The sequence below is a fragment of the Papaver somniferum genome, chromosome 2, assembly GCF_003573695.1.
Source record: "Papaver somniferum cultivar HN1 chromosome 2, ASM357369v1, whole genome shotgun sequence".
Classification (NCBI taxonomy): domain Eukaryota; kingdom Viridiplantae; phylum Streptophyta; class Magnoliopsida; order Ranunculales; family Papaveraceae; genus Papaver; species Papaver somniferum.
Window position 1 is genome coordinate 50107718 of NC_039359.1, and position 24361 is coordinate 50132078.

At 36.1% G+C, this 24361-nt stretch overlaps 1 protein-coding gene across 1 annotated transcript; it reads right to left on the minus strand.

Moving 5' to 3' along the window:
- Positions 1–19773: 19773 nt before the first annotated feature.
- On the minus strand, positions 19774–23355 carry LOC113350970. Its single transcript, XM_026595063.1, has 8 exons — positions 22731–23355; positions 22283–22671; positions 21812–22123; positions 21318–21535; positions 21066–21149; positions 20685–21008; positions 20497–20596; positions 19774–20415 (listed from the first exon to the last, which is right to left on the minus strand). Exons 1-8 carry the CDS (start codon positions 23353–23355, stop codon positions 19774–19776), a joined length of 2694 nt encoding a protein of 897 aa, XP_026450848.1.
- Between the last annotated feature and the right edge of the window lie 1006 nt (positions 23356–24361).

The following is a 24361-nucleotide window of genomic DNA, read 5'->3' on the forward strand; positions in this document are numbered from 1 at the left end:
ACGGGTGACAAACTAGTAATCAATTAAAAGGATAGATTTATAAATACCCTCTTGATTAGTGAGATAAGTCGTCTATTTATGAAACAAAATTTAAAACCAACTAGCTCATCTAATTTAGAACTGGGGGAGTATTTTTAATGTTTTTGATCAGAAAAGAAGATATATTAGATAAGGAATGTATAGAAGCTCTACCACTCTACCAGAGGTAAAGTGAAAATAGAAAAAAATTAAAAATTACAAAGCTTACTGGAAGATAGAATCCCAGTCATTGAGAATTGAACTCGCAAAGTTCAAGCGCACTCTTCTACCGACAACACTATCCCAAAATAAGACTAAGGATTTCACCTTAATGCCTAATTCTGAATCTGTTTTGAAACTATGATTCCTATTAAAGATACAGTGATTTCTTTTTATCCAAATTGTTGATATGACAGCAGCAGGGAGAAGACTCCGAATGAAATTTTCCTACACTGCAAAAGTGCTTATGATGCGAACAATGAGCCAGCATACTCATATTCCTGGGCACAACCCAAGACCAACATTGGATCTATAGAACCATTGATAATATTTTACAGTGTAAGAAAATGTGATCACAGGTTTCAATACCATTTCCACAAAGAACACATGAATTATAGATTATGATACCTTTATGCTCCATAATGTCGATGGTATTAAGTTTACCATATGAATGCACCACATCAAAAAATTAAATTTTGGGGGAATATCCGGCTTCCAGATAAATGCATAGGAGAAATCATTCACACCATCATCTGCCACCAGTTTTGAGTATAATGATTTTACTGTAAAAACACCTGTATTATGCAGGGACCATCTTCTTGTGTCTTGAAGATTATCAAGTGTCAAAGGGGAATCATTAATGAGAGAAAGAAGCTCAGAAAACATATTTTTTTTGTACCCGTAAGATTTCCATTAAAATTGAATTTCCAACTGCCAACCATAGTAACTATCTCTGCAATCTTAACGTTTTTCTCTCTTGAAAGTTTGTAAAGATTACGAAATGTGGAAGCTAAAGAAGCATTTAATGTCCAAGTATCATTCCAAAAGCTATTTGTTTTCCTGAGTGAATAAATAGAGTTGAATTTTTACTCACCAGATGAGCAGAATCCGTTATAGTCTTCTAACAAGAAACTCCATGAGATTGATTTACTTTACCAGGTACCCAACAAGAGAAATCGTCACCATACTTATCGACAATAATTATGTACCATAAGTTGTTCTTATTCATACCAAATTGCCAACACCATTTATCTAGCATTGTCATATTCATTTTTTTTTAAATTGCAAACACCAATTCCACCTTTCTCCTTGTCAGCACGAACAGGGTCTCAGTTTACTAGATGAGAAATTTGAGAACCATCAGTATATTCCCAAAGGAAGTTTCTTATCTTTTTCTTTAGAATCTTTGTGACAGAGGCGGGTGCTTTAAACAAAGAGAAGTAATACATAGGCAATGAAGAAAGAATGCATTTCAGAAGGACAAGGTTACCTCCTTTTGAAAAAGAAATTTTCCTCCAGACTGATAGCCTTGCATCAAACTTTTCTAAATTGGATTCCAGATTAGTTTGAATGTTGTTTTTGCCCCCAGAGGCATACCAAGATACATGAACGGTAAGTTATCTGTAGCACAACCAAATTCAGCTGCCCATGTAGATATTTCAGGTACATTACCAATAGCTATCTATATAGTTTTAGAAGTACTTACCTTTAATCCTGCTATAAAAAAGCATTGTAATGCAGAGAAAAGGTTATGCAATTCTTCTTTGCTGTAATCAATAAAGAAAATTGTGTCATCTGCATCTTGTTGCAGTAACAGAAAAACCACTAAATAAGTTCAGATCTACAACGCTATCCATGTATTTTGAAAACCCATCTATTGAAATATTGAAGAGTAAAGGAGAGACTGGACAACCTTGTCTTACCTCTCTAAAACTACTAAAATATCCAAATGATGAGCCATTAATAAGAACATAAAGAGTTGAGGTTAAGTAACAAAAGCGTAACCAATTACACAATTTGCTACCAAATCTGTTTTGTTGAAGTACAAACTCCAAGTACTTCCAGTTAATTCTGTCAAACGCCTTGTTAAGGTCGATTTTGCATATTATACCATCCTTCCCAGATTTGAGCCTTGAATCAATAAGTTCATTCGCAATTAGAAAACCATGTATAATCTGTCTACCTTCTATATAAGCACATTTTACAGGTGAAATGAGTTTATCCATAACCAACTTGAGCCTCGTAGCAAGAACTTTGGAAATGAGTTTATAAACACTAGTCAACAGACAAATAGGCCTGCAATCCTTTATAATCTCTATGTAATATTGGAACCAAGGTGATGAAGGTAGAATTATGCTTGGCATCAATATAACCTGTAGAGCAAAATTCAGCAACAGTATCCATTATATCAGATTTGATGAAACTCCAACATTTGCTAAAGAAAATAATAGGGAATCCATCCGGGAAGGTGCTTTATCATTTCCTAAGTCTTGATGGCATGGATAACCTCTTCTTCCGTGAAATTAACTTCCAGAATATCAGATTCTAGATTACTTATCTTGTCAAACTCTATGCCTTCAAGTACTATCCTTATAATCTCATCTTAGGCAAAAAAAAATGAGTTGTAGTAAGCCCCAATGTGTTCTTGAAGTCTAACTAGTTCTGTCAGAAACAAGCTCTCCATCAATGTAAAGTTGTTTCATTCTATTATGTCTCCTCCTTGCGGTTGCATTTTCGATAAAGAAAGATGTGTTTTTGTCCCCTTCCTGAAGCCACTTAGTTTTTGACTTAATCTTTCAAGTATTTTCCTCCATTTGGGTGGGTTATCTTCTCAAATTCAACTTTGTACATCAACTTTTCTTCCTCCTCCATGGAGAATGGATTTTTACAATTGCTAGAAGAGTGGTGGCTTTCTTTTTGTTTTGCAGGTACACCAAGTACAATGCTTTGGATGAAGCTTAAAGCTCTCAAGGAAAAGATCAAGATATGGAACAAGGAAGTCTTTGGCCATACCAGTACCAAACTGAATTCAATCATATACAATTTATTGACAGTCTTGAGGAGGACAACATTCTCTCTGAACTACATATTCCGGGTGGAAACGTACATAGGAAGATGCACAGATGTCAGAACGGAACTGAAAACAGATGAGCGAACACATTAGAAAAGAATTTCTAGTTGTTTTTGTACTTTGGTTGACTGTATGTTTCCAACTTATAACATTATTTCTCTTTTCCTAATCAGAACTGGTCATAAAAACCCAAGGTGACCAAACTTGTGGTACAAAAACCTCGTTCAAATGTTGGGATCCATTAAAACTCCATCTTAAATTTTTTTTGATAAACTGGTACAAAACCACAAATTTCAAAATTGGTTTCATCAAATTCTACGATGTTTCATCAAATTTTATGATGAAACCAAAATTTGCTTCATCAAATTCTTTGGGGGTTTTGTGTTACTTTTATTTTTCGGGGTTTTTGTGTTACTTTTGTTTCAATGAATTTTTTGTGGATGGATAACGACACCTTTGGGATTATAACTCGCTGACCTTTTATTTTTCAAACATAAAAATCTAACATAAAATTAAAATAGAAGTGGATGATGTATGGACCAAGAAAATGGACTCGTTACTGTTGATAAGCATGGGCTTATTTTTATGGGCCATAACATATATCTATAGCAGAAAAGATAGGCTAATGAATGTTCTTCGACAAAGGTATCAATGTGAATGTATCATGTTTTTACTGCTCGATTTAAACCGTATGTCTAACTAAGAGTAAGATGGTTCAATGTTCTTTCTGGAGCTGGAGACCTTCCGTAGCTAGATATATGCAGGTGCGGTGGTGACATTACGCTGGTGGTAGAGGTCGCAACGACATGTAATCTGAATACACACTTAGAAAGCTTCTTGAGTAGTTGCTTTCCGCAGGTTTGAAGAGACCTCTCCTTTCACTACCTAGCGGAAAAGATGCTGAGTAGAACTGCGGTCTAGTATCAGCTTTGCGAGAAACTGCATCTTCAACTTCAACTTCTGGTGGATAAAATTCCAAAATGCACTTATGGCAGGTCTGTGTGGAGAGCAATCATGAAGAAAAATTCATCTTTCAGTAAGTTTGTTAGGTTCAAAGTTAATAATGGTCTCTTAGTGAAGTTCTAGCATGACAATTGGTTATATGAACAGCCTATTAAATCTCAGTATTCTCTTTTTTTTGCTTTATCCAGAGCTAAGCATTCTTCAGTGGCAGATTTGGGTGTTTTAAATGTTAATGTTATTACCTGGAACTTACATATTTCTAGAAGACTGAGCGTTGCTGCAATAAATAAATTAAATCTTCTTCTAGTTGATCTGCAGTCCTTTAAGTTCAATCAAAGTCAGGCAGATGAAATATTTTGGCCATACACTCCTAAAAAGGTTTTCTCAGTCAAATCAAAGTATGACAAGCTTTCTGTGGAAGAGGTTCAACACAATCCAGCTTTTTCTTATATTTGGAGTTTAAGATGTCCTCCAAAAGTGTGATTCTTTCTTTGGTTGATTGCTCATGGCAGGTTGGCTACAAGAGACATGTTAAGAAGAAGAAGAATAAGTGTTCCAGAGAATTATCTTTTTTGTACTGCTGCTGAAACTACTTCTCACTTGCTGCTTCACTGTGACTTTGCAAGATCCGTGTGGGATTTTTTGACTGCAAAATTAAAATGGCTTTATGCAATGCCAAATGAGGTAATTCCTGCAATTCAAGCTTGGAAGCTATCACTTTCTGACAATGTCAAGAGCCATATTTGGAAACTTGTTCCAATTGCAATCATTTGGTGTGTTTAGAAGGAGAGAAACAATAGAATCTTTAATGATAGTCCTAATTCTGCTGTGGCTGTTGCTAACAAAGCAATTTATATCCTGTTCACTTGGTCTCTAGCTTTTAAGGAGTTTGAAGATGTGGACTCTAAGAAAGTGATGAGAGAATGGTGTAAAATTTACTTTGATATTGTTTGAGTGCTCTCAGCCTGTTCTTAGCATCTCTTCTCTGTTTGTTTTTCTTTGTACTTTGGTTAGGGTGGTATAATTCTTTTATACCCTCTCTTTTTTGATCAATAACATCCTTTCTTTACCGATCAAAAAAAAAAACCTTATGGTGGATACTTTCTTTAGCTACATGAAGAGGACGTTACTGTTGGATAGTGAAGGTCATGTGTGATTGGAACCATCTCGGACCCTATCTAATATTATCAACAAGCATCCGCCATTCCCGTGCTGTTATTACAAGTTAAATCTAAACCTCTAACCGAACTACGAAATTATGGATGGATTTCTGGTACCACCTTTCATTGATGATGAGAGTTTGTGTTTTCTCATCTATTTTATTTTGATATTCCCTGGTGATTTAGTGAACGGTCGGTTACTAGGAGCCAATAGTCTTATATATTTTAGCTGGCCAAGTATATATAATTCGGCCCAATATAGGTCTAATCAGTAAATTTTTATAAGAGTTATATCTTGCAACAGTGGAAGCCACTGAAATCCCAATCTAAAAAGTATCTCTCTCCATTCAAGTGATGTGTTCTCAAAACTGCAACCATATTACAATTCAACTGGGCACATATTAGAAACTCCAAAGCAAAAATAAGTAAAGAATCAACTAAGCCTATTATCACGAACACCTTAAAAACTGTAAAAATGAGGTACTTCACAAGCAAACTAGGGAGTGGAATCCTTGCTTCCTGAAACAAGTCTTCCACCCTGATATGGTGGACAATATCGAGTCAGTGGACCTTTCACAAGCAAGGGTGCCCAGTCTGACAGACTTACGTGGCCTTTCACAAGCAATGTCATACTCACAGTCATCAAATTTGTCTGATCCCCAGAACAACACTTTGATTCACCAGCACAACCCCAAAGTAAAATGCTAACAAAGAGTCCGCGCCTTTGAAACAAGATATAGAAATAGAGTGTCATGCCAAGAATACAAGGGTTTATTTGGAAATGCTATAACGATATTCTACCACTGAGATCTAAGCTTAGCCGCCGTACAGCTGACATTTTTCCTAACCGTTGCATATGTGATGCTGCGGAAGAAACTCTTACACACATATAGTCGCACTAACCCTTCAGTGGAGTAGTTTGGCCTTGGCTGGAAGGTACCAATAAATATAGATGGAACAATCGAAGAATGGATAAGAGTTTGGCAATGTGTTAGTACTGGGTATAGAGCTAGGGGAGTTGTTAAGTGCCTGTTAGTTTATATGGAATACAAGGTGCCTATAAGCGTTCACAAAACATACCAACCAATCTACCAGATCTGTCAGTCAAAATCTCCAAGACATCAAAAGCATAAACCAGAAAAACTCATACTTAACTTACAGGGGAAACCCAACTCAAGATCAAATGCAACTCATAGTATTAATAAAGAAGCAATACGCAGTAACTTACTGTCACACCATTAGTGGTAATTGTATTGCTAATAGATACAGAGGTCCAAACAGAAAGCCAAAAAGTATTCATCTGCAGAGTAAGGGTTAGGCATGATGGAAACACACTTGGAGAAATTGTAGCGATGAAAGAGACTCCACAAAACAAGGAACGAACCTGCATCAACAAGTGGGTGATAAGAAACTAGCGAAGGAAACCATTATGAAGAGGAAGAATCCAGGAAATCAGTCCAGCAACGCTGTTTTAGATAATTATGTGGGCTTTCTTTGTTTCTTTCATTTCAAGATCTTTTAACAGAGGTTTATTAGTTTGAAATATTTCTTTCATTTCCTTTTAATTATAGCTTTAAAACATAACATTTGTCTCAGAAACAAGAAGTGTAGACTCATGATAATTTGTAAAGGAATTTACAACGGGCACAATAGAAGGTGCAGAAAATTTGCAACTTGCAAGTAAATAAGTTGAGACACGACTTAGACGACTCTAGAATGGATAGATGCTACAGTTTGAAACGATGCAAACTGAAATCTAACTGACCCAGAGCTAAACGATACAGAAACTGATACAACTGAGGAAGTAGGCATGAAACGTGTGGATAACTACAACTATAAGAAAATTTATCCATCCGAAGAAGATAGCAAAATCGTCGCAGTCAACAGAAATATCATTGTCCTACAACCTGGTAGTAGTAGTGTGTTTAAGGTACCTAGGCAGAATTAAGTTTTTTAAGGCAGATGGAAAATAAGCATTATTTTAAGACAAATATTTAGCTTGGTGTAGTTGACGATACAGTTGACACGAAAATCATGAATTTCTATCACACTGAAATCTTGCTACTTGACTCTATTGTTCTTACAAAATTATTGATGAATGATGTTGTTTCCAGATCATAATTCTGTGCTACGAAAGTGATTGTGCCTTAACATAACATGCGGATCCCCAAATTATCGGTCGATTATGTGAAGAAGCAAGAACAAATTAGAACCCCTCGTGCTACAGGGGAAAGGTCTCACTTTCCACAATCTTGCTTCCACATATGTACGAATAAGACCAAAACAAGTTACTAACATATGCACCACATCCTTCAATTTCAACTAGATCAAGTCCGCAACAAATTAAACAAAAAACTACCATAAAATCGAGACTGCTGACACAAAAACAGACTAACAGCAAGCTTTATACAATTGTCATTAAGATAATGACAAAAGGTTTATGCAATCTCAAGTTAAAACCCATATAAACATTTATAATGACATGAATATTACTTCAAAAGCTCGGCGAAGATTACCAATTAATAAGTGCATCCAGGCGCTAGGGATCTCGACTTTGTCGGCAATTCCCAGCTTTTTGTTTCTTGAAAAATCTCAACTGGTACTGGTACTGGTACTAGTAGTGTATCCATTACTTTTATATCTTCTTCTCCTAATTCTTTCAATGATACCAAGGTATTCTTGTGAGGGAATATTTGAGAAATTCCACTAAATTCCCCAAGCTCTTTCGAGGTTGAAACTACTGCGTCATAAATAACGAGAGAGCTATGATTGAAACATAGAACACCACCAGTCTTGGTAAAGGAAGATGGTTTTTTACTGTCAGGAAGGCTATACTTTTTACTCCAACCCAACGGCCCGTGCTCCACCTGCTCTTTCATGCAGGGCCGTAGCAAACTATCTGGGGGCTCTAGGCGAAGCTAGAGAAATGGGGCTCTCTGTAAGCGATTTTTTTTTTCCTGGCTTGATATCATAAACATTCAAATGACAAAATTGGCCAAAAAAAAGGATATCTAGAAACACCGAAAAACACATAATCATACAGAGGTCAATATTGCTGCCCCTTTCGAATCAAAATCATCTATCATACTATCGAAATAAATTTATCCACTATCAACTTCCAACATTTGTTGGACAAGCCAAATGTTGCAAAAATTGTCTATAAAATTTTGTATTATATAAACACATTGGGACAGCAGGCCTCCGTATCATTTAAGAAAATCAACATTTTTTTTGTTTTTGGTTTTTCCTGTTTGGGCAGGTAAAAACTTCAAAAAAGTCTCTGCATACAAGTCATGCCCGTCAAAATATGGAAACTCATATCATGCCTTAGATAACTTTCAAGCTTGATATAAGAAGATGCAAAATGAATTGTTTGCCAATTGTGCAACTTAACACTTTTTTTCAAAGCATACTTGCACCATATTACACAACAACTAAATTGAATGGTTGAATTATTATTTTTTTTAAGCAAAGGAATTGTCGAATTAAAAGTTTGGAAGTGGAATCAGATAAAGTAAATTAAATGTAAAATGATAAAATTTACTTTGATTTTATTGGCGTAAAGCTTTTTTTTTCTTTTATTGGCGTAAATCTTTTTAAGCAAAGTGACCTGATGGAAAATCAGATATAATAAATTAGGGGAAAAGGAAAGATAAAAGTCAGAATACATAAAATGGGAAATCACATAACCGATAGAATTTAGGGGCCCCTAAGATTTGGGGGCCCTAGGCCGTTGTCTAGCTGACCTATGCCCAGCCAAGGCCCTGCTTTCATGTCAGGATGATTGTTCTTCTCTTTCAGCAGCCATATGTCAGAGATTCTACTGTAAAGATATCTAATATATAAAACACCACCCAACTCTCCTATAGTACAACCATACCAAATATTTTCTGGTGGAGGAGGCGGTGAAATATGTTCACGAAACTTATCCTCAGTAAAATCAAAGGACAAAATCCTTTCGCTTCTTTCAGTTCTCCAATGCAGAGCTCCATTAACAAATACATCAACTCCTCCCTCACAATCTTTGGAAAATTCAATGGCAAAACTCCCAACAGTTCTCCACCCATTGCCACTGCTAAGAGTATACACAGCGACCTCAACAATTTTGAGGTCTGTCATTAATCTATACATTCCAACAACTTTATACTCATTAGTCGTAGGAAGGTAACAAAATCCAATCGAAAAAAGGATACACAGATCATCATCATCACAATTTCCCTTAATACTTGGAAGCATCACATATTTTTTAGTCACAGGGTTAAAAACACAAGCAGTATAATCTTGGTATCCTTAAAGACATACTAAACCATTGAACGAACCTAGAACCCTATAGTCAACAGATTCAGATGTAAATGGAGTGCTTGAATTGATCTCACTAGTACTGTGAGTAGGTGGTGTCTCATCATGACTACTCTCATTACATTAAAAATAATGTGGTTTTTTTGTTCATATCGATAACAAGAAAACTCAACTTACCTTCAGATTCATTGGGGTGATTAAGAATATGAGTTAGATGCAATTGAGAGAAGGATGGATGATATGAAACAAGATTTCTCCATTTTCTGCACACAAATTTGCAGTCTAGAATCGATTCAGCCGGTAGACGAGTTATAATGTCTAGTGCAATCTCTGCTGGGAGATCCTTGAAATTCCCCATTAAACAAGAGGGAAGGGTGATTTACAGAGCGAGCGAAGAAGAAATGTGGCAGCAGGAGTAAATCTTAGGGTTTCAGAGATTTGGGAACATTGGTTCGGTTGTTTGGGAGAGTAAGTTTAAAGAGTAAAGACCCAATTTCTTACTAATTCCACCCAACAAATTTGGTGTTTGTTGGTATCTGCTGAGGGCCAGAGGCAAGTGACTAGGGTTCCTCCCCTTGTGGTGTATGTGAAACAAATCAAATGCAATGGATATTTCTTACTAATTCCCCTTGTGGTGTATGTGAAACAAATCAAATGCAATAGGCCATGAACTAGGTCAGAATCATTCTCAACGAATATCATCGAGCCATATGCTCCTTTATCCGAGAAAAGATTATTTATTTTTTCGGATGGTCCAATCGTTGATCCCGATAATTCTACAATAAATTAGGTAGGTTACTAGTATAGTTCCCTATCCATGATTTTGCTATTGTAATGGAATAAATTTACTAGAATGGAATACATGAAGAATCTACGGGATGGGTATAAACATAAAAGGTGAGTAACATTTTGAATGGTTTGTTTATATATGTACAAAAAAAAGTAATAAGTTATGTCTTGGTCCGGGCGGGAATAGTCTTTCTCTTCTGCGTGTTCATGGAGTTTTGAAAAATCCAAACATCTCATAGATGGATATAGAGGTAGGAATTTATCGAATGAACCACACAATTTCATATATGTCAGAAGTCCATTGATGAGAATGGGATGGGAAAAGCTTGAACCATCACAAATTCTGTGGAATTATACGTTTTTGTATTATATGACCATTCACTATTACTTGAAGCTCGATCTCTCCTTCGGGTTTTGGTATAGGGTCAAATCCTATTAGATGCAATTTATTTCCATCTATTAAATAAGAAACATTTCTCGACGATTTACTAAGAGTAATCAAGTTCTTTATGCGTGTTCCTGAAGTAGAAACCTGGATGATTTACACTGCTTCCTAATAGCAGCGTGTCTACCAATTTCACCACAGTGGCTTGCTCGAAAGCATAATATCCCATCCGCACTCAAATGTCGATATTTTAAGGTGTCAATTCAATGTAATATGTTTTAGGAAAATTGAATGTCGTCGAAAATCTATTTTATGGTGTGGACGCTTATGACCTCCCCTTATATGCCTCGCGGTAATAATGGCTATGGCATTACGACCTTTGCTACAGTAACGCTGTCTAGAGGTCAAATTATATCTTGGATTTCACTTGACTGTCTACGGCCTCATTACATGTGCTCGAAGTAAAAGTTCTGGGAATGTGAGCTTTTGCATTATGAATCGTTTGGATAGAAGGTTATGTTCCTTCGAACACTTTTGACTAAACGTATGCCTTCTGTGTTCTAGACCATAAGAATCTAGTGCAAGTTAAGTTTCCTATTTCCATGGGCCTCTACCCCATGATAGATGTAACCCAAAAGACAAACTGAAGACTGGTCAGTCAACATGAGTTTAGCTATTATGTTTACCAAGGAAATAATGGTAAATGGACCCGAACAGTTGGGAAATATTCAAATTCTTAAAAATCCCGTTATATGAGAGTAATTATGTTGGAACTCAGTCATATACTGAAACAACAATTCCAAATTTCCTCTGGTCGGGTGAAAACACCTGCACCTAGTATCTTAAGTTTCTCTCCCTATCAAATGATTGCATTTTTAAGCTAAACCATGGTGTTTTCCGTGCCTCAAATCTATTTTAGTAATGAATTTTGTTGCACCCAAACCATAAATAAAGTGAAGAATATAATGTTACAAATATCCATGTATAAAATCTAATTGAGCTCAACTGTCATTTTTATTGTTTGAAAATCGTGAAAATATGGTTAAAAAAAAAATCTCTATGTGCTACTATTTTCTCATGAATACTTTTTTCGTCAGTCTCATAATAATATCCACCCTTTGTTTATAATTCTTTTTTTCTAATAAACTCTATTTATATACTCAATTTAAAATCTTTTTGAAAGGGACTCAATTTAAAACCGGAAAAGATTTATTACTTTATCTTCGCTACTCTTTAGAAAAAAATTTAAACATATACTTTCAAATATTTTCTTTTTTAATTTTCTGAAACTTTTATATCTCTTTTATTTTCTTTATTCTTATAAACAAATTTTCTGAAACTTTTATATCTCTTTTATTTTCTTTATTGCTATAAACATGTAGTCACAAATTCTATTTAATAGTAATTTAATTTTGGCAAAAATATAACATGCCGTCTAGTATGATTTTCTTAGGGAAATCATTGCTCTAGATGGCCCATATTGATATATCCAGCCCGAACGATTCCTTTATTGTTTTTCACATTCTCTTTTCTTTCTTCGCCAGTAAGAAAATCGTTGAGAACAAGAAAAAGGATTGCATTTTCAGGGTTAATCTATCAAAATGAAGAAGAACGATAAAAATAATCGAAAAAATCATGAAAAGATTGCCCACTGGACCCGCGGACAGAACGTACTTCACACTGCTGGTAACTATTTTCATAACCAATAATGAAAATGGGGTTTGATTTCTAGATCTTTTTTCTTGAGTAATATCTTCAATTACCACCTAATTTGTTAGTGATTATTGAAGGTTATACACTCAATTAATGATTATAGACCGTCATACGTTCAATAAAAAGTTTCACTCTTATCCAAGAAAATCTAGTAATCAAATAGATTTACATTATTAAATGATTATAGATTTACCTTATTAAATGATTACTGTGATTGTAATTTGGTAATCAACTATTGTTTCAATATATTAACATTCCCAAAATATGAATCATTTTTTATTAGTTGTTAACACAATGGAAAGCATTTTTGTAATTAAGTTAACATCAAACAATGCGCATAAATCCTAGAACTTTTTTTACTTTTCGGTCATTATATTTAAACAACGATTAACTAAAGATAATAGAATGATAACAATGATAACAGTAGAATAATGAATAAATTGGAAATAAAATGGGCTATTAGTAGTCGTATACACTTTACTCTTTACTTTTGAGGGACTCCGTTCATGGATAATGATCAGGGAATTATAATGATAACAGATGTTGTTTTCCTGCTGAATTCTATGAAACAAGAGTTGTATTCACTTAACTGAACTGTTTTCCTTAACAATTTTCTAAAAATATGAAGGTTTTTTCAATTAATTTAATACTGAATTGCGTGTAGTGGTACCTTATGGGATGTGCTCCATTCTAGAACAACAATTCAGTCGATTCAGAATGGTATAATGTACATTGATTATTATGATTGAATGAACAGTCTCAATTCCTTCGAAGGACTATTATAATGTAACTAAAGATCAGACCATAGTCAAACAATAACCCTAGGAAATAGAGGACAATATCAACTTCAGGGATTCTTATATGACTAAGAAAATTGACCTATCCAAGATTCACACTAGTAACCTTAGGAACCGGATGAGTCTCAGTTTCAAGTACTAGGATGTGATTCGTGAGGGTACATCAAAAGGTTACAGGTCCTCTAGGCAAATGGTAATACAAGGACACTAAGTGGATAGCTAGCTAATGACTGGATTTTTGTTCCAGGCTAAGAGTTATTTCTACACCTAACTCATATGTTTTTTTAGCAAATAATATACAAATAGCTTTTAAGCTGAACCAACAAAATGTTAAAATAGGTATAAGAGAATAAAGACTTGGTAACTTAGATCTCAACAAAAAAAAGTGGAAAATATATTATCAAGAACTACATCCCTACATCTATAGAAGTAGCGCGCATATGCAGCAGAGAGAAGGTAAACTTTATAACGATGATTATTTGTGTTAGAGCACTACTCGGTCGAACTCGCAAGAGTGTTGTTATCCCAAACTTTTTTTCAAGTTTTGTTGATCAAGACTATATGCTTGATTTCTAGTTTACTTATAGCTATGTCTCGAATTAGGATAGAAGTGTGTAGTTGAGAATTAGACTTCACGACGTTCACCAATTGAATAACAAGATCCACTGAAGAGCTTGGAGAAAATTTATCAACAAAAGGTATATAGAGACTAAAACATATCTATCACTCGGACGTCGTTACAAAAATAGGTCTTATTAGTGAGGGTTCTTAAACCGTTACAAATAGAAGAAAAAAACGCCAAAATAGACGTCACAAATAAACATTTGCGACTGATGACCATCCGTCGTGACTGGTGGCGCCACAAATGTTTTCTGTGACGGTTTTCCTCATTTTGTGGCGTTTTGGTAAACTGTCACCAACAAATTTTCTATTTGTGGCTCTTTTTTGGTCGTCACCAATTGTACTACCACCACCGGCTAAATTTTTCCGGGAACGGCTGTCGTGTCGGATTTTCGTATTTGTGATGCTTTACAAAGCCTCACTAATATTTTTCTATCGTTTTTAGATTTGTTTCCGTCGTCAATAAATTTCCGGTATTTATCACTGATCAACGATCAACATCATCGGTCAACGATCAACTGTAACCGGTCACCGGCACCGGATTTTAGATTCTAAGAATTCTCAAATGTCTTGGGTTTTTTAGAACATAAACATACACCATTTCATATAAAAAAAATAAACTAAACTTAATAATAGAAACTTGCATTCATAACAAAGTTTTACAAAGTTTTCCATTGAAACGTGCATATATGTAAGTAAGATTAATGTTTTTGGAACAAAAATCTGAGCAATTGAACAACACTCAGAGAGTTCAAAAAGGTGGTAACTAAGCTTAAAAACATCTAAAGTGCATGTGTAAAGTTTGAGACAAACTTTTAACACTCCTGATGCCATGAAAATGAAAAAAGGCATCATCTCATTCCCTTATTTTCAAAAAACAAGCACTTGTCACTACACCAAATTCCCGTATTAGTAACAACAGCCGTTACGAATTTCCCGTTACAAATGGCCGTTACAAAAAATTCGTAACAGGTGGAAGCCGTTACTAATTTCTTAAAAATTTGTAACAGGGCTAAGCCGTTACAAATTTTTTTATACGCGTGCCAGTCACACGCTTGGTCACACTTGGGTGGTAACACCTTCAGAATGTGCATTTGCCATTCACATGTGTGGCATTATGTTTCCACCCACGATGAGTTATACCAGAGGATATTTCCTCCCATGCGTGTGCGATTCACATGCGTGCTTTTGAGGATATCTCACGAGTTTAGGTTTCGATTTTAGTTTCGATCTGCATAAGTCATCATCAATTTTTCGATTTTAGGGTTTTATCATCTGTTAAATCAGATTTTTGGGTTTCATCTGATACCATTTTTTGTTTCCATTTCATTTTAGGGTTCATCGGCTTGGAGCTTTCAAGAACTGATCTTGAATCTCAGCTTTAGGTATATGTTTCTTCTTTTTGTCTGTTAGATTTTCTCTTCCTTATCTTTTTTTCTTCTTCCCTGTAGAATCACATATGTTAATCAAGTTCCGAATTTGAATTTCATCATCTGTTAATCGAGTTTAGGGTTTCGATTTCATCATTTGTATTTCATCTGTGTAAGTCTTTCGTCATATGTTTTAGGGTTTGGGTTATTTCGAATTTAGGGTTTCAGTTTGTTAATCAGATTTAAGGTTTTCAGTTTGTTAATCAGTTTTAAGGGTTTCAGTTTGTTAATCAGTTTGAGGGAGTTTCACTTGTAAATAAGGTTTGTTTAAGGTACTGATTGTTTCGGTTTTTTATACCAGGGTTGGAAATGATATTCCTAAAATTGAAGTGCGATTTGAGAATCTGTCGGTGGAAGGGGATGCGTTTGTTACAAATAGAGCACTTCCTACTTTGTTCAATGCTTTGTTGAATGCTATGGAGGTAATTTTTATTTCAATTTATTCCCATTATCGATGCCTAATTATTGCACTTCCACTTATTAGTATTAGCCAAATATGAGTCTTCCTTCATTTATAGAAAAAGAAAATGAGTTTCTGTTTGTATATTTGTATGCAACTCACTTAGGAAAGAACTCGACTTAATGTGGCAGGTCATTAAGGAGTGTGTGGAAGCAGAAGCATGGTTGAGAGAGAAGCAGCAACAGGAAGACTCTCTGCCTAAATATGTTAACCTAGTGTTGTTGTTTGCTGACGTTAATAGGAATGTAGAGGCCCTTGATAGGTATCAATTTACACTTGGTCAAGAATTAAAGTTAGCAGATGTTGTTGTATTAACTTATGAATGTGATAGACCAGCCACTCTTGATGGTTTAAGTACGTTTTGGTTACCAGAACTTCGTAAATTGGAGGTTTGTGTTTTCTTTTCTATTATTTTGATTTGATTGTTCTGGAATTACTGTGTTGAGTTGGATTTCATTTCTAGAATCATGCCATACATCGTTCTTATGGATAAATTTCTATGTTAATTGTGACAGGTCATTGACTACTGTACTCTTCTTCTGGAAAACCCAGTTGTTGAAGGACGGCGTGCCATTATTCGTAATATGTGGACTGAACGTATACAAGGAAAAAAAGCATAATGTAGAGGTGGATAAGATTTTATTTTCCTCTCTGTTTTATGATTATCTTTTCTCCATTTCAAAGATTTATTGTTCTGAAGATGTGAAATTGTTTAAAACTCTTGTAGTTTGGTAATCTGCGATTGGTACTGCACTTGACGAGTCTCGTGATTCGCTAAGGTATGCCATTTTATTGGATGGGTCTTTGTTTGAAACTCTTGCAAGCAAGTTTGGCTTCGTGATTGATTGCCTCATCCACTTTCTCCTGAGTGATGAATATATTTTGTTTGTTTCGTTGAAACAGGTTTTGCAGGCCAGTGATGACGAAACCCAAGCCAGCAGCGCCAAAGCCACCTACTCCAGCAGAATCACCATTACCTCCACCACAAAGCACAGCCGAACCCCAAACTGATGGTGCTGACGTCGATGCGAGCGCAGGGGAGGGTGAATTCGCTGCAGGCGAGCCGATGGACACAGACAAATATAGAACTGCTCCTAGTCCTGCATAAGTTTTACATATAGTCCTGGGTTTTTACAAACTGGACAAGGACTTGATTCAATATCCACTACATTTGAAAAGGTTTGCAAACTCGTAATTATTTTAATTTTTGATGTGGGCAATCATGTACTGATTTCAAAATCTTATAATAAGTTTAATTGATGTATTGCCAGCCTGATGTGATTGTGAACTGTGCTGCGTTGTCTCTACCTCGTGTATGCGAAACAGATCCAACATAAGCCATGGATATAAATGTACCATCTTCTGCGGTGAAATGGTTATCAAACTTTGGTCCTACACAAGGAGACCAAGTACGCACATCTAATAACCTTGGTCCTTGTTTGATTAGTTTCAGGGGTTTTAGTCTTGAGTAAAGTTATTGCAATAGTTGTACTTATTTGTTTTTTTAGTAGTATGATTATTTTTTGTATGTATGTTACCTTAGGGGGATGTACCTCAACGTTATGCTGATGCTGGTCCGCGCCAAAGGGCTCAGCTAGATTATGGGGAAGGTGGCAGTGCTTCTCATTACGGGGAAGCTTACAATGACAGGTTTGTGAGTTCCATCTTACTGCACGTAGCTGTAATTGGTTTCTTTTAAGCACCTATTTATAATACCCTGTTATGATTTAGGCTTGGGAGATCTCACCTAGGGTATGGTGCTAGCAGCATAAGTTCTCTCTCTGCTCAGGACTCGCATGGGATTTATGGCAGTCGTCAGAGTCTAGGTTATAGTGGAGGTAGGGAGTTAATTATTTATTTTTGGTGTTGTTTCGAGTTCGAGTCTTTTCTGGGTGGTATGAGTGTTTACCAATTGTGTGTATGATTCCTATTTACATGAATGATATGGTGCCAGGATCTTATGGCACTAGTACAAACCTTCACATAGGCCACGTTTTTTAGTTTACAGTCCAGCCACGTTTCAGGTTATTTGTGTGGCTATTGGTCATCAGTATAACTATAGCCACATTTTGTTTTACCATGTAGCCATAGTGCACCATTTAGTCATGGGTTTATTCCTAAACCCATCAACTGTATCCATAGGGTATCGTTTGGTCATGGTTTTCAGTTTAATCCAATCACATGTAGCCATAGATGCGTATATGGCCACATTAAATAATTTTGTATGTGTCAAAAGTGTCGGATGACAATAGACACACCTTTTAGACTGTGACGGAAAGAGGATTTATTTAGCCACATTGGTTTGTTTATGTGTCCATAATATCTGGTTTATTAGACACGCATATACTAAGGAATTGACACATTATATCAAACATGACAAAAGATTGACATATGGTTACTCCATATTTTTTTTGGGAGGATTATGATATGGCTACACGAAAAACAAATTGTGAACATAGCGTCGGATCCATTAGACACATGAGATTGAATTTTAACTTTTAAAGTACTAGCCATGGTTGTTACCGAGTCTTTTCTAGGCCAAATGCTCCTAGTATGCTTAATTTTCAAGCAACATATGCTAGGGTAATGTTTATGCATGTTCACTGCAATAAAGAAACCTCAAGCTCTGGTGTATAGAAGGATACATTACAAGTGATTGTGGCTTCCAAGGTAATTGCAATACAGCGGGTGCAGCCGGGTGTTTTGTGAAAATAAAACATGTATAGTGGAGTTCTGTTGTGTTACTTTCTCCCAGAATTCCCGATATATAACCATGCCAAAATCCAAAATAGGAAACCATATCTTAAACTTTTCATACAAATCTAGAAGGGACTGCAAACGACAGGAGCCATCTGTGAGACCAACCAAACCTGTTTAACTTATCAATTCACAAAAGCTTGTATATTTTTAGCCAATATATTTAATGAAAAAATTTAGATCTACAACCAATATTTTTTATTTACCTCTTTCCAAAAGAAAAAAACAAAAATATTACATCAAATTGATTTTGGAGCCAGCCACTCCAAAACTACGATTGCAGTAGGAATGCATTTCTTTTGCTCTTTATATAACAAGACAAAACAATCCCATAATCAAATTCTTGATGTTTTAGATGCAGAGTTCGTGTCCTACAATTCGAGTGTCAAACTTATAGAGGCATCTGATGGCATAAAAATGACTTCGTCAAAGCTCAGGGACAATGTAGAGTGTTGAATAGCCACAACGAACCTGCAACAGGAAAATAGGGTTCTGAGTTCAAAAAAAACAAGGAAGAAAGAACGAGGGCACAACAATTAATACAAGGTGTCAGCCCAACTCAACATAAATTGTGGTCAAGACTTCTTACAAAGAGGACTTTCACAAGATATGGGAAAAACCCTGTCAAGTATGGTATTCAAAACGGTTGAGGGTTAAATTGGAACAAGGAAAATGAGATTAAAATTCACTATTCTTCACAGGCTACACAATACAAACTCCTCACACAAGCAAGTGAACCGCTCCATGCAATTCACTTAGGAAAAAGCATCAGTCCGCCCCCAAATGCTTTCACCATAAAATTGAGAACCATAAGACCTTTAGCACCATCATTTTAAATGTTTTTTTTTGTGGTTAATGAACTGGAGTTTCCATCATATATCTACAGGGTTACGAATCTAATTTGGGTACTTGGAATTCAATTTCACCATATGCTTTGAGTAATGTTATGAAGTGTATAAAAGATTTCTGAAATACAAGTACAACATGTAGTTATAGTGCATGTGCCCATAAATATATTCAAGCAATAGGACAAAAACATACCAACTCTCATTCTCTTGGATATCTATTTAAAAGTGACCAGAGTAGCAAGTTGTAAAGTACAGTAGTAGAAATTTCAATTGAAGTTCCATATGAGACACGGATAAAATGATGTTATTCATTTTACAAAGAATAAAGCACGCAAACATACAGAAAGCATGCTAAGGAACAGGATTAAACATAAGTTCCATCTTTATCGTTCTTTCAATATCATGTCACTAACCGAATAACCACAGATTAAAGGAAATAAAGCGATGTACCTGCGGGAGTGTGTCATTTTGGCTTGCGTATAAGTAAACCTCGGCAGTCAGTTCGGAAGTAATCATTTCGGGATTCTTTACCCAAGTCTTGTGGATCTACAGACGGCAAGATATTATCATTCGCAGAAAAGATTACTGTACTGAATTCCTCATCGTTGCCATCGTCATCTCTATAATTTTTGGGAGGTGTCACAAAAACAATAGACTTTTTCTTATCTAACTGGTCTTTGACATAAAATACCTGCTTAGCTTGTGAGGCTAAAATAAAAGGATCATTTTTGTATCCCAACATAGTAAGGTCAACAATCTTGTAGCCAAGAGCATCTCTTTTGACCCCACGTTTATTATCAACCCAATTGCACTTGAACAGATGAACTTTTCTTTCACAGTAATCTAACTCCCATATCTCTTGCAAGACACCATAATAAGAGGCTTTACCATATGTAACATCATCATCTCTAGATATGTGCATGTCATTTGCTGCAACGCTAACCCCACTATTCTGGTGAATTCTACCATCACGGGATCTTGTGCGGAATAGATATCCATTGATGCGATATACAGTGTATTTCGTTACCTCGTAGTGCGGGCCGTGTGATATCCATCTTAAGTTCTCTGAGATACTTTCTCTGTCGTCTGCCAACTCTTTTTCAACCTGAAATTCATTATTAGGATGAACCTTGAGTTTAAAGGAATATAACACATCAAACAAGACACTTTTTCTATGACCTATTACCTCATTTTTTAACCAAGCGCCAAAAGTGTTAGAGTGCTCTTTCTCTAGCCATGCTCGCTTTTTAGTAGAATAGTTAGTTTCCAAATATAGCTTGTGTCGGCTGGTATGTACAATAACCAAATGTTATTATACTTTGTACAAAAAAAAAACAGGAAAAAAACAGGAAAAAAAAACAAATTAATACTTACTCTATGTAAGGCTCAATTTCAGGCGTGTTCTGCATTACATAGAAATGTGCTTGTCTCAACTGTTCAGGGGTAACTATACACGGCTCTTCAGCTGATAACGGTTCTCCCTCCTGAGATGTATTATGCCTATCTAGTGGAATACCAATTGTCCTGATGCTTTTATGGTACTCACAATATATCTCAATCGTCTCTTCTGCAACATTCTCTTCGGCAATGCATCCACAAGGTTGATTCTTGTTTCGCACATGCCCCTTTATAACCTTCATACACCTTTCGAAAGGATACATCCATCGAAAGCAAACCGGACCGCATAACTTCACTTCCCTGGTAAGATGTACAGTTAAATGAATCATGATGTCAAAGAAGGATGGAAGAAAATACTTCTCTAGTAAGCATAACGTCACACAGAGATCCTCTTGCAATTTATCTAGCTCTTCCACCATGATTTCTTTGGCAGATATTGATCTGAAAAAGAAACAAAACCTGATAATAGCATATCTCACAGGTGTAGGCATAATTGATCGAATAGCGACGGGCAAAAATTGTTGCATAAGCATATGGTAATCATGTGATTTGAGTCCGATCAGCTTACGCTCTTTTAGGTTCACAAGGGTGGAAAAATCCGAACAATACCCTTCTGGAACTCTTAACTCGGATAGTGTCTCCAAGAATATGTCTTTTTCTTCCGTAGTTAATGTATAACATGCTGCGGGAAGTATCGTTCCTTTGTCATCTGTCTTAGGGTGTAACTCCGATTTTAACCCCAAACGCACCAAATCCTTTCTGGCGTTTAATCCATCTTTTGTATTCCCGTTGTGCAGCAACGTTCCAACAAGACTTTGTCCCACATTCTTTTCGACATGCATGAAATCAATACAATGTTGGACATCATTATAGCGCCAATATCTAAGTAGTCGCTGCCATATGTTGTACTTGCTCCAGTAAGTGGTTTCCCTGCCTTCCTCTTCCTCACCTGACCTATCGACTTCTTTTGATATTTTTCTGATGCGCTCAATTTTCGTTTTTCCGATGCGCTTCATCTTTCCACCTTTTCCAGGTGTAGCCTGCACGTCTTCCCCTTGAGTATTCGTCCCCTTCTTTCCCCATGAATTCTTTATACATTTTACCTCCTCATATATTTCTTCCCCGGTCATTGGTTCTGGAGCAGTCTCCCACTCTTGTTTTCCGCCAAATGCCCCCTTCTGCCTTCTGAACGGATGCTCATAGGGTAAAAATCTTCTATAACCAACATAAACATTCTTGTTTGAGTCATGAAGCCTAATACTGTGCGTTTTTTTACGACACACCACACAACCATGATATCCAGCGTAGCGACAACCACATAGTGTACCAAGAGCAGGATAATCGTTTATCGTCCACAAAACAACTGCACGTAGAGTAAACATTTCTTGGGCATATGCATCCCATGTTCTCTTTCCCTTCTCAAATAAGAATTGAAAATCTTTAACAAGAGGTTCTAAAAAGACATCGATGTTGTTTCCTGGCGCACCATCTATAAGTAACGACAACATGATGAACTTTCTCTTCATACACAGCCCCGGTGGAAGGTTGTAAATCACAACCAAAACTGGCCATACACTGTGATGTTTGGTGCCTGTGTTTACATCAACTCCATCAGCCGAAACAGCTAACCGCAGATTTCTTGGATCACCTTTAATTTCTGGGAAATTGTTATCTATCTCTCTCCAAGCATGTGAGTCTGCCGGATGACGTAAAACACCGTCTTTGTTTCTAGTGGTATCGTGCCATATCAAATCTTTTGCTGTGTGCTTCGATTGAAACAGCCGCTGAAATCTTGGGATGATGTCGAAGTACCACAATACCTTTGCTGGAACATTCTCGTAAACTTTACCATCCCTGTCAACTTTCCATCTGGGTGCTTTACAAGTAGGACACACTTTTTCATCCTTGTACTCATTCCAATAAAGAATGCAGTTGTTGATACATGCATGTATCTTTGTGTACCCTGAACCCATTGATTTCAATATTTTTTTTCCTGATATGTACTCCTCGCCATTAAATTACCTTCTTTGGGAAGCATGTCCTTTAACAAGGGTAACAATTCATTAAAAAACATGTCTGATGCACCGTGCTTACTCTTCAACTTAAACAACTGCACAATTGCAGACAACTTTGTGAAGTTGGGACATCCTTCGTATAAGGGCTTTTCAGCATTTTCAAGTAACTTTTTAAACTTTATAGGGTCATCTGCGAACTCTTCTGCAGCCTGCATCATATCTATAGTGTCTGGAGCATCAGTGGGAGTTCCCATTCCAAAATCTTCGTCTGGAGCATCAGTGGGAGTTCCCATTTCAAATTCAGCGTGCATACCATTGTTGACGTTAACTGGCTTACTACTAGTTATTGCCTCATCCTTTTCCCCATGCTTATTCCAAATAGTATACGTTTGATCGATTCCATTTACGAATAAATGATCTTCTACGTCGCCAACGGAGCATGCACAGAGATTTAAACAATTTGTACACGGACACAACATAAGAAATTCATCATATGTCTCACCCTCCTCCTTGAGATGGTTGACAGCATACCGCAGAAACGCCGCAACTCCTTCTCTATAACGTTTCTTCGTTCTATCAGTACTCATCCAGGATTTATCCATTCTGAAACGCAAAGAGACCAGTAGATCCATCAGTTGCACTCCAATGAAAGCAAAAACTGATAAATCAATTCAGAAATACAAGCTTAGCATTAACTAATAAATATGTTTCATTTCAAAATAATAGTTATCCCCTAACTTGACAATTTAGACATACAAGTCTTGAAATTACCAATAAATTCAGCACCATTTGAAACATAAAAAATTTATATGGACAAACATGGTAATAACAGATGAAACAGGCAATATGCAATTTCCCTCATACAAACCGATAATCATGCCACACAAACCCATAATCAGACATCCAGTATTAACTCAGGAAAATTGGTCTAGTACTTTCAGTAAATGGAGTCATTTCAAGTTTTGGAATAACACATACTGAAGGGTCTGTATGTCAGCCGCAGTTGGGAGATTTCGCGAGAATGAATTGCAGCAGCTCTAGGGTCAGTGTGTTTGTTAAATTAGAGTAAACACTGATCTGTGCTCTAATTGATTAACTTAGAAATCAAAATGTCATTTCAAATAAGTACTCTAATTGATTAACTTAGAAATATCAGATCATAAGTAGTATGTCCCTAGTTCTATAATTGACATAGTTGGCAACTTTTATATCTCTGGGAGCTCAAATCTTCTTCTTTAGACAGATGTGAAGTCACATCTGTCGAGAAAGAGCTCTAATGTTCATGAAGAATGATTGCACAATGACAATGAGAAAAAAAATACGAAGTACTTAACACTGGTGCATAGTACATCAAGGCTTGAAAAACATACCTATAAGTAACTTTGAGTCAGTTTTAGTGATTCTTTAAAAAAATGCCTTCCTTTTCTGGCTTTTCTCTCCTCGTCTCAAAGTGCTGATTTAGTAGAAATTAGATCCAGAAACAACAAATCCCAGGCAACTGTTGCAAAAAGTTAAGAATTTTATCATTGCAAATTTTCAAATTCTTCCAAAGGTCTTAACTGAAAATGCTCGAAACTGCACGATAGTATTATACATAAAGCAAATCACTAAATCTGTCTCTCATGGAACTGGAAACTC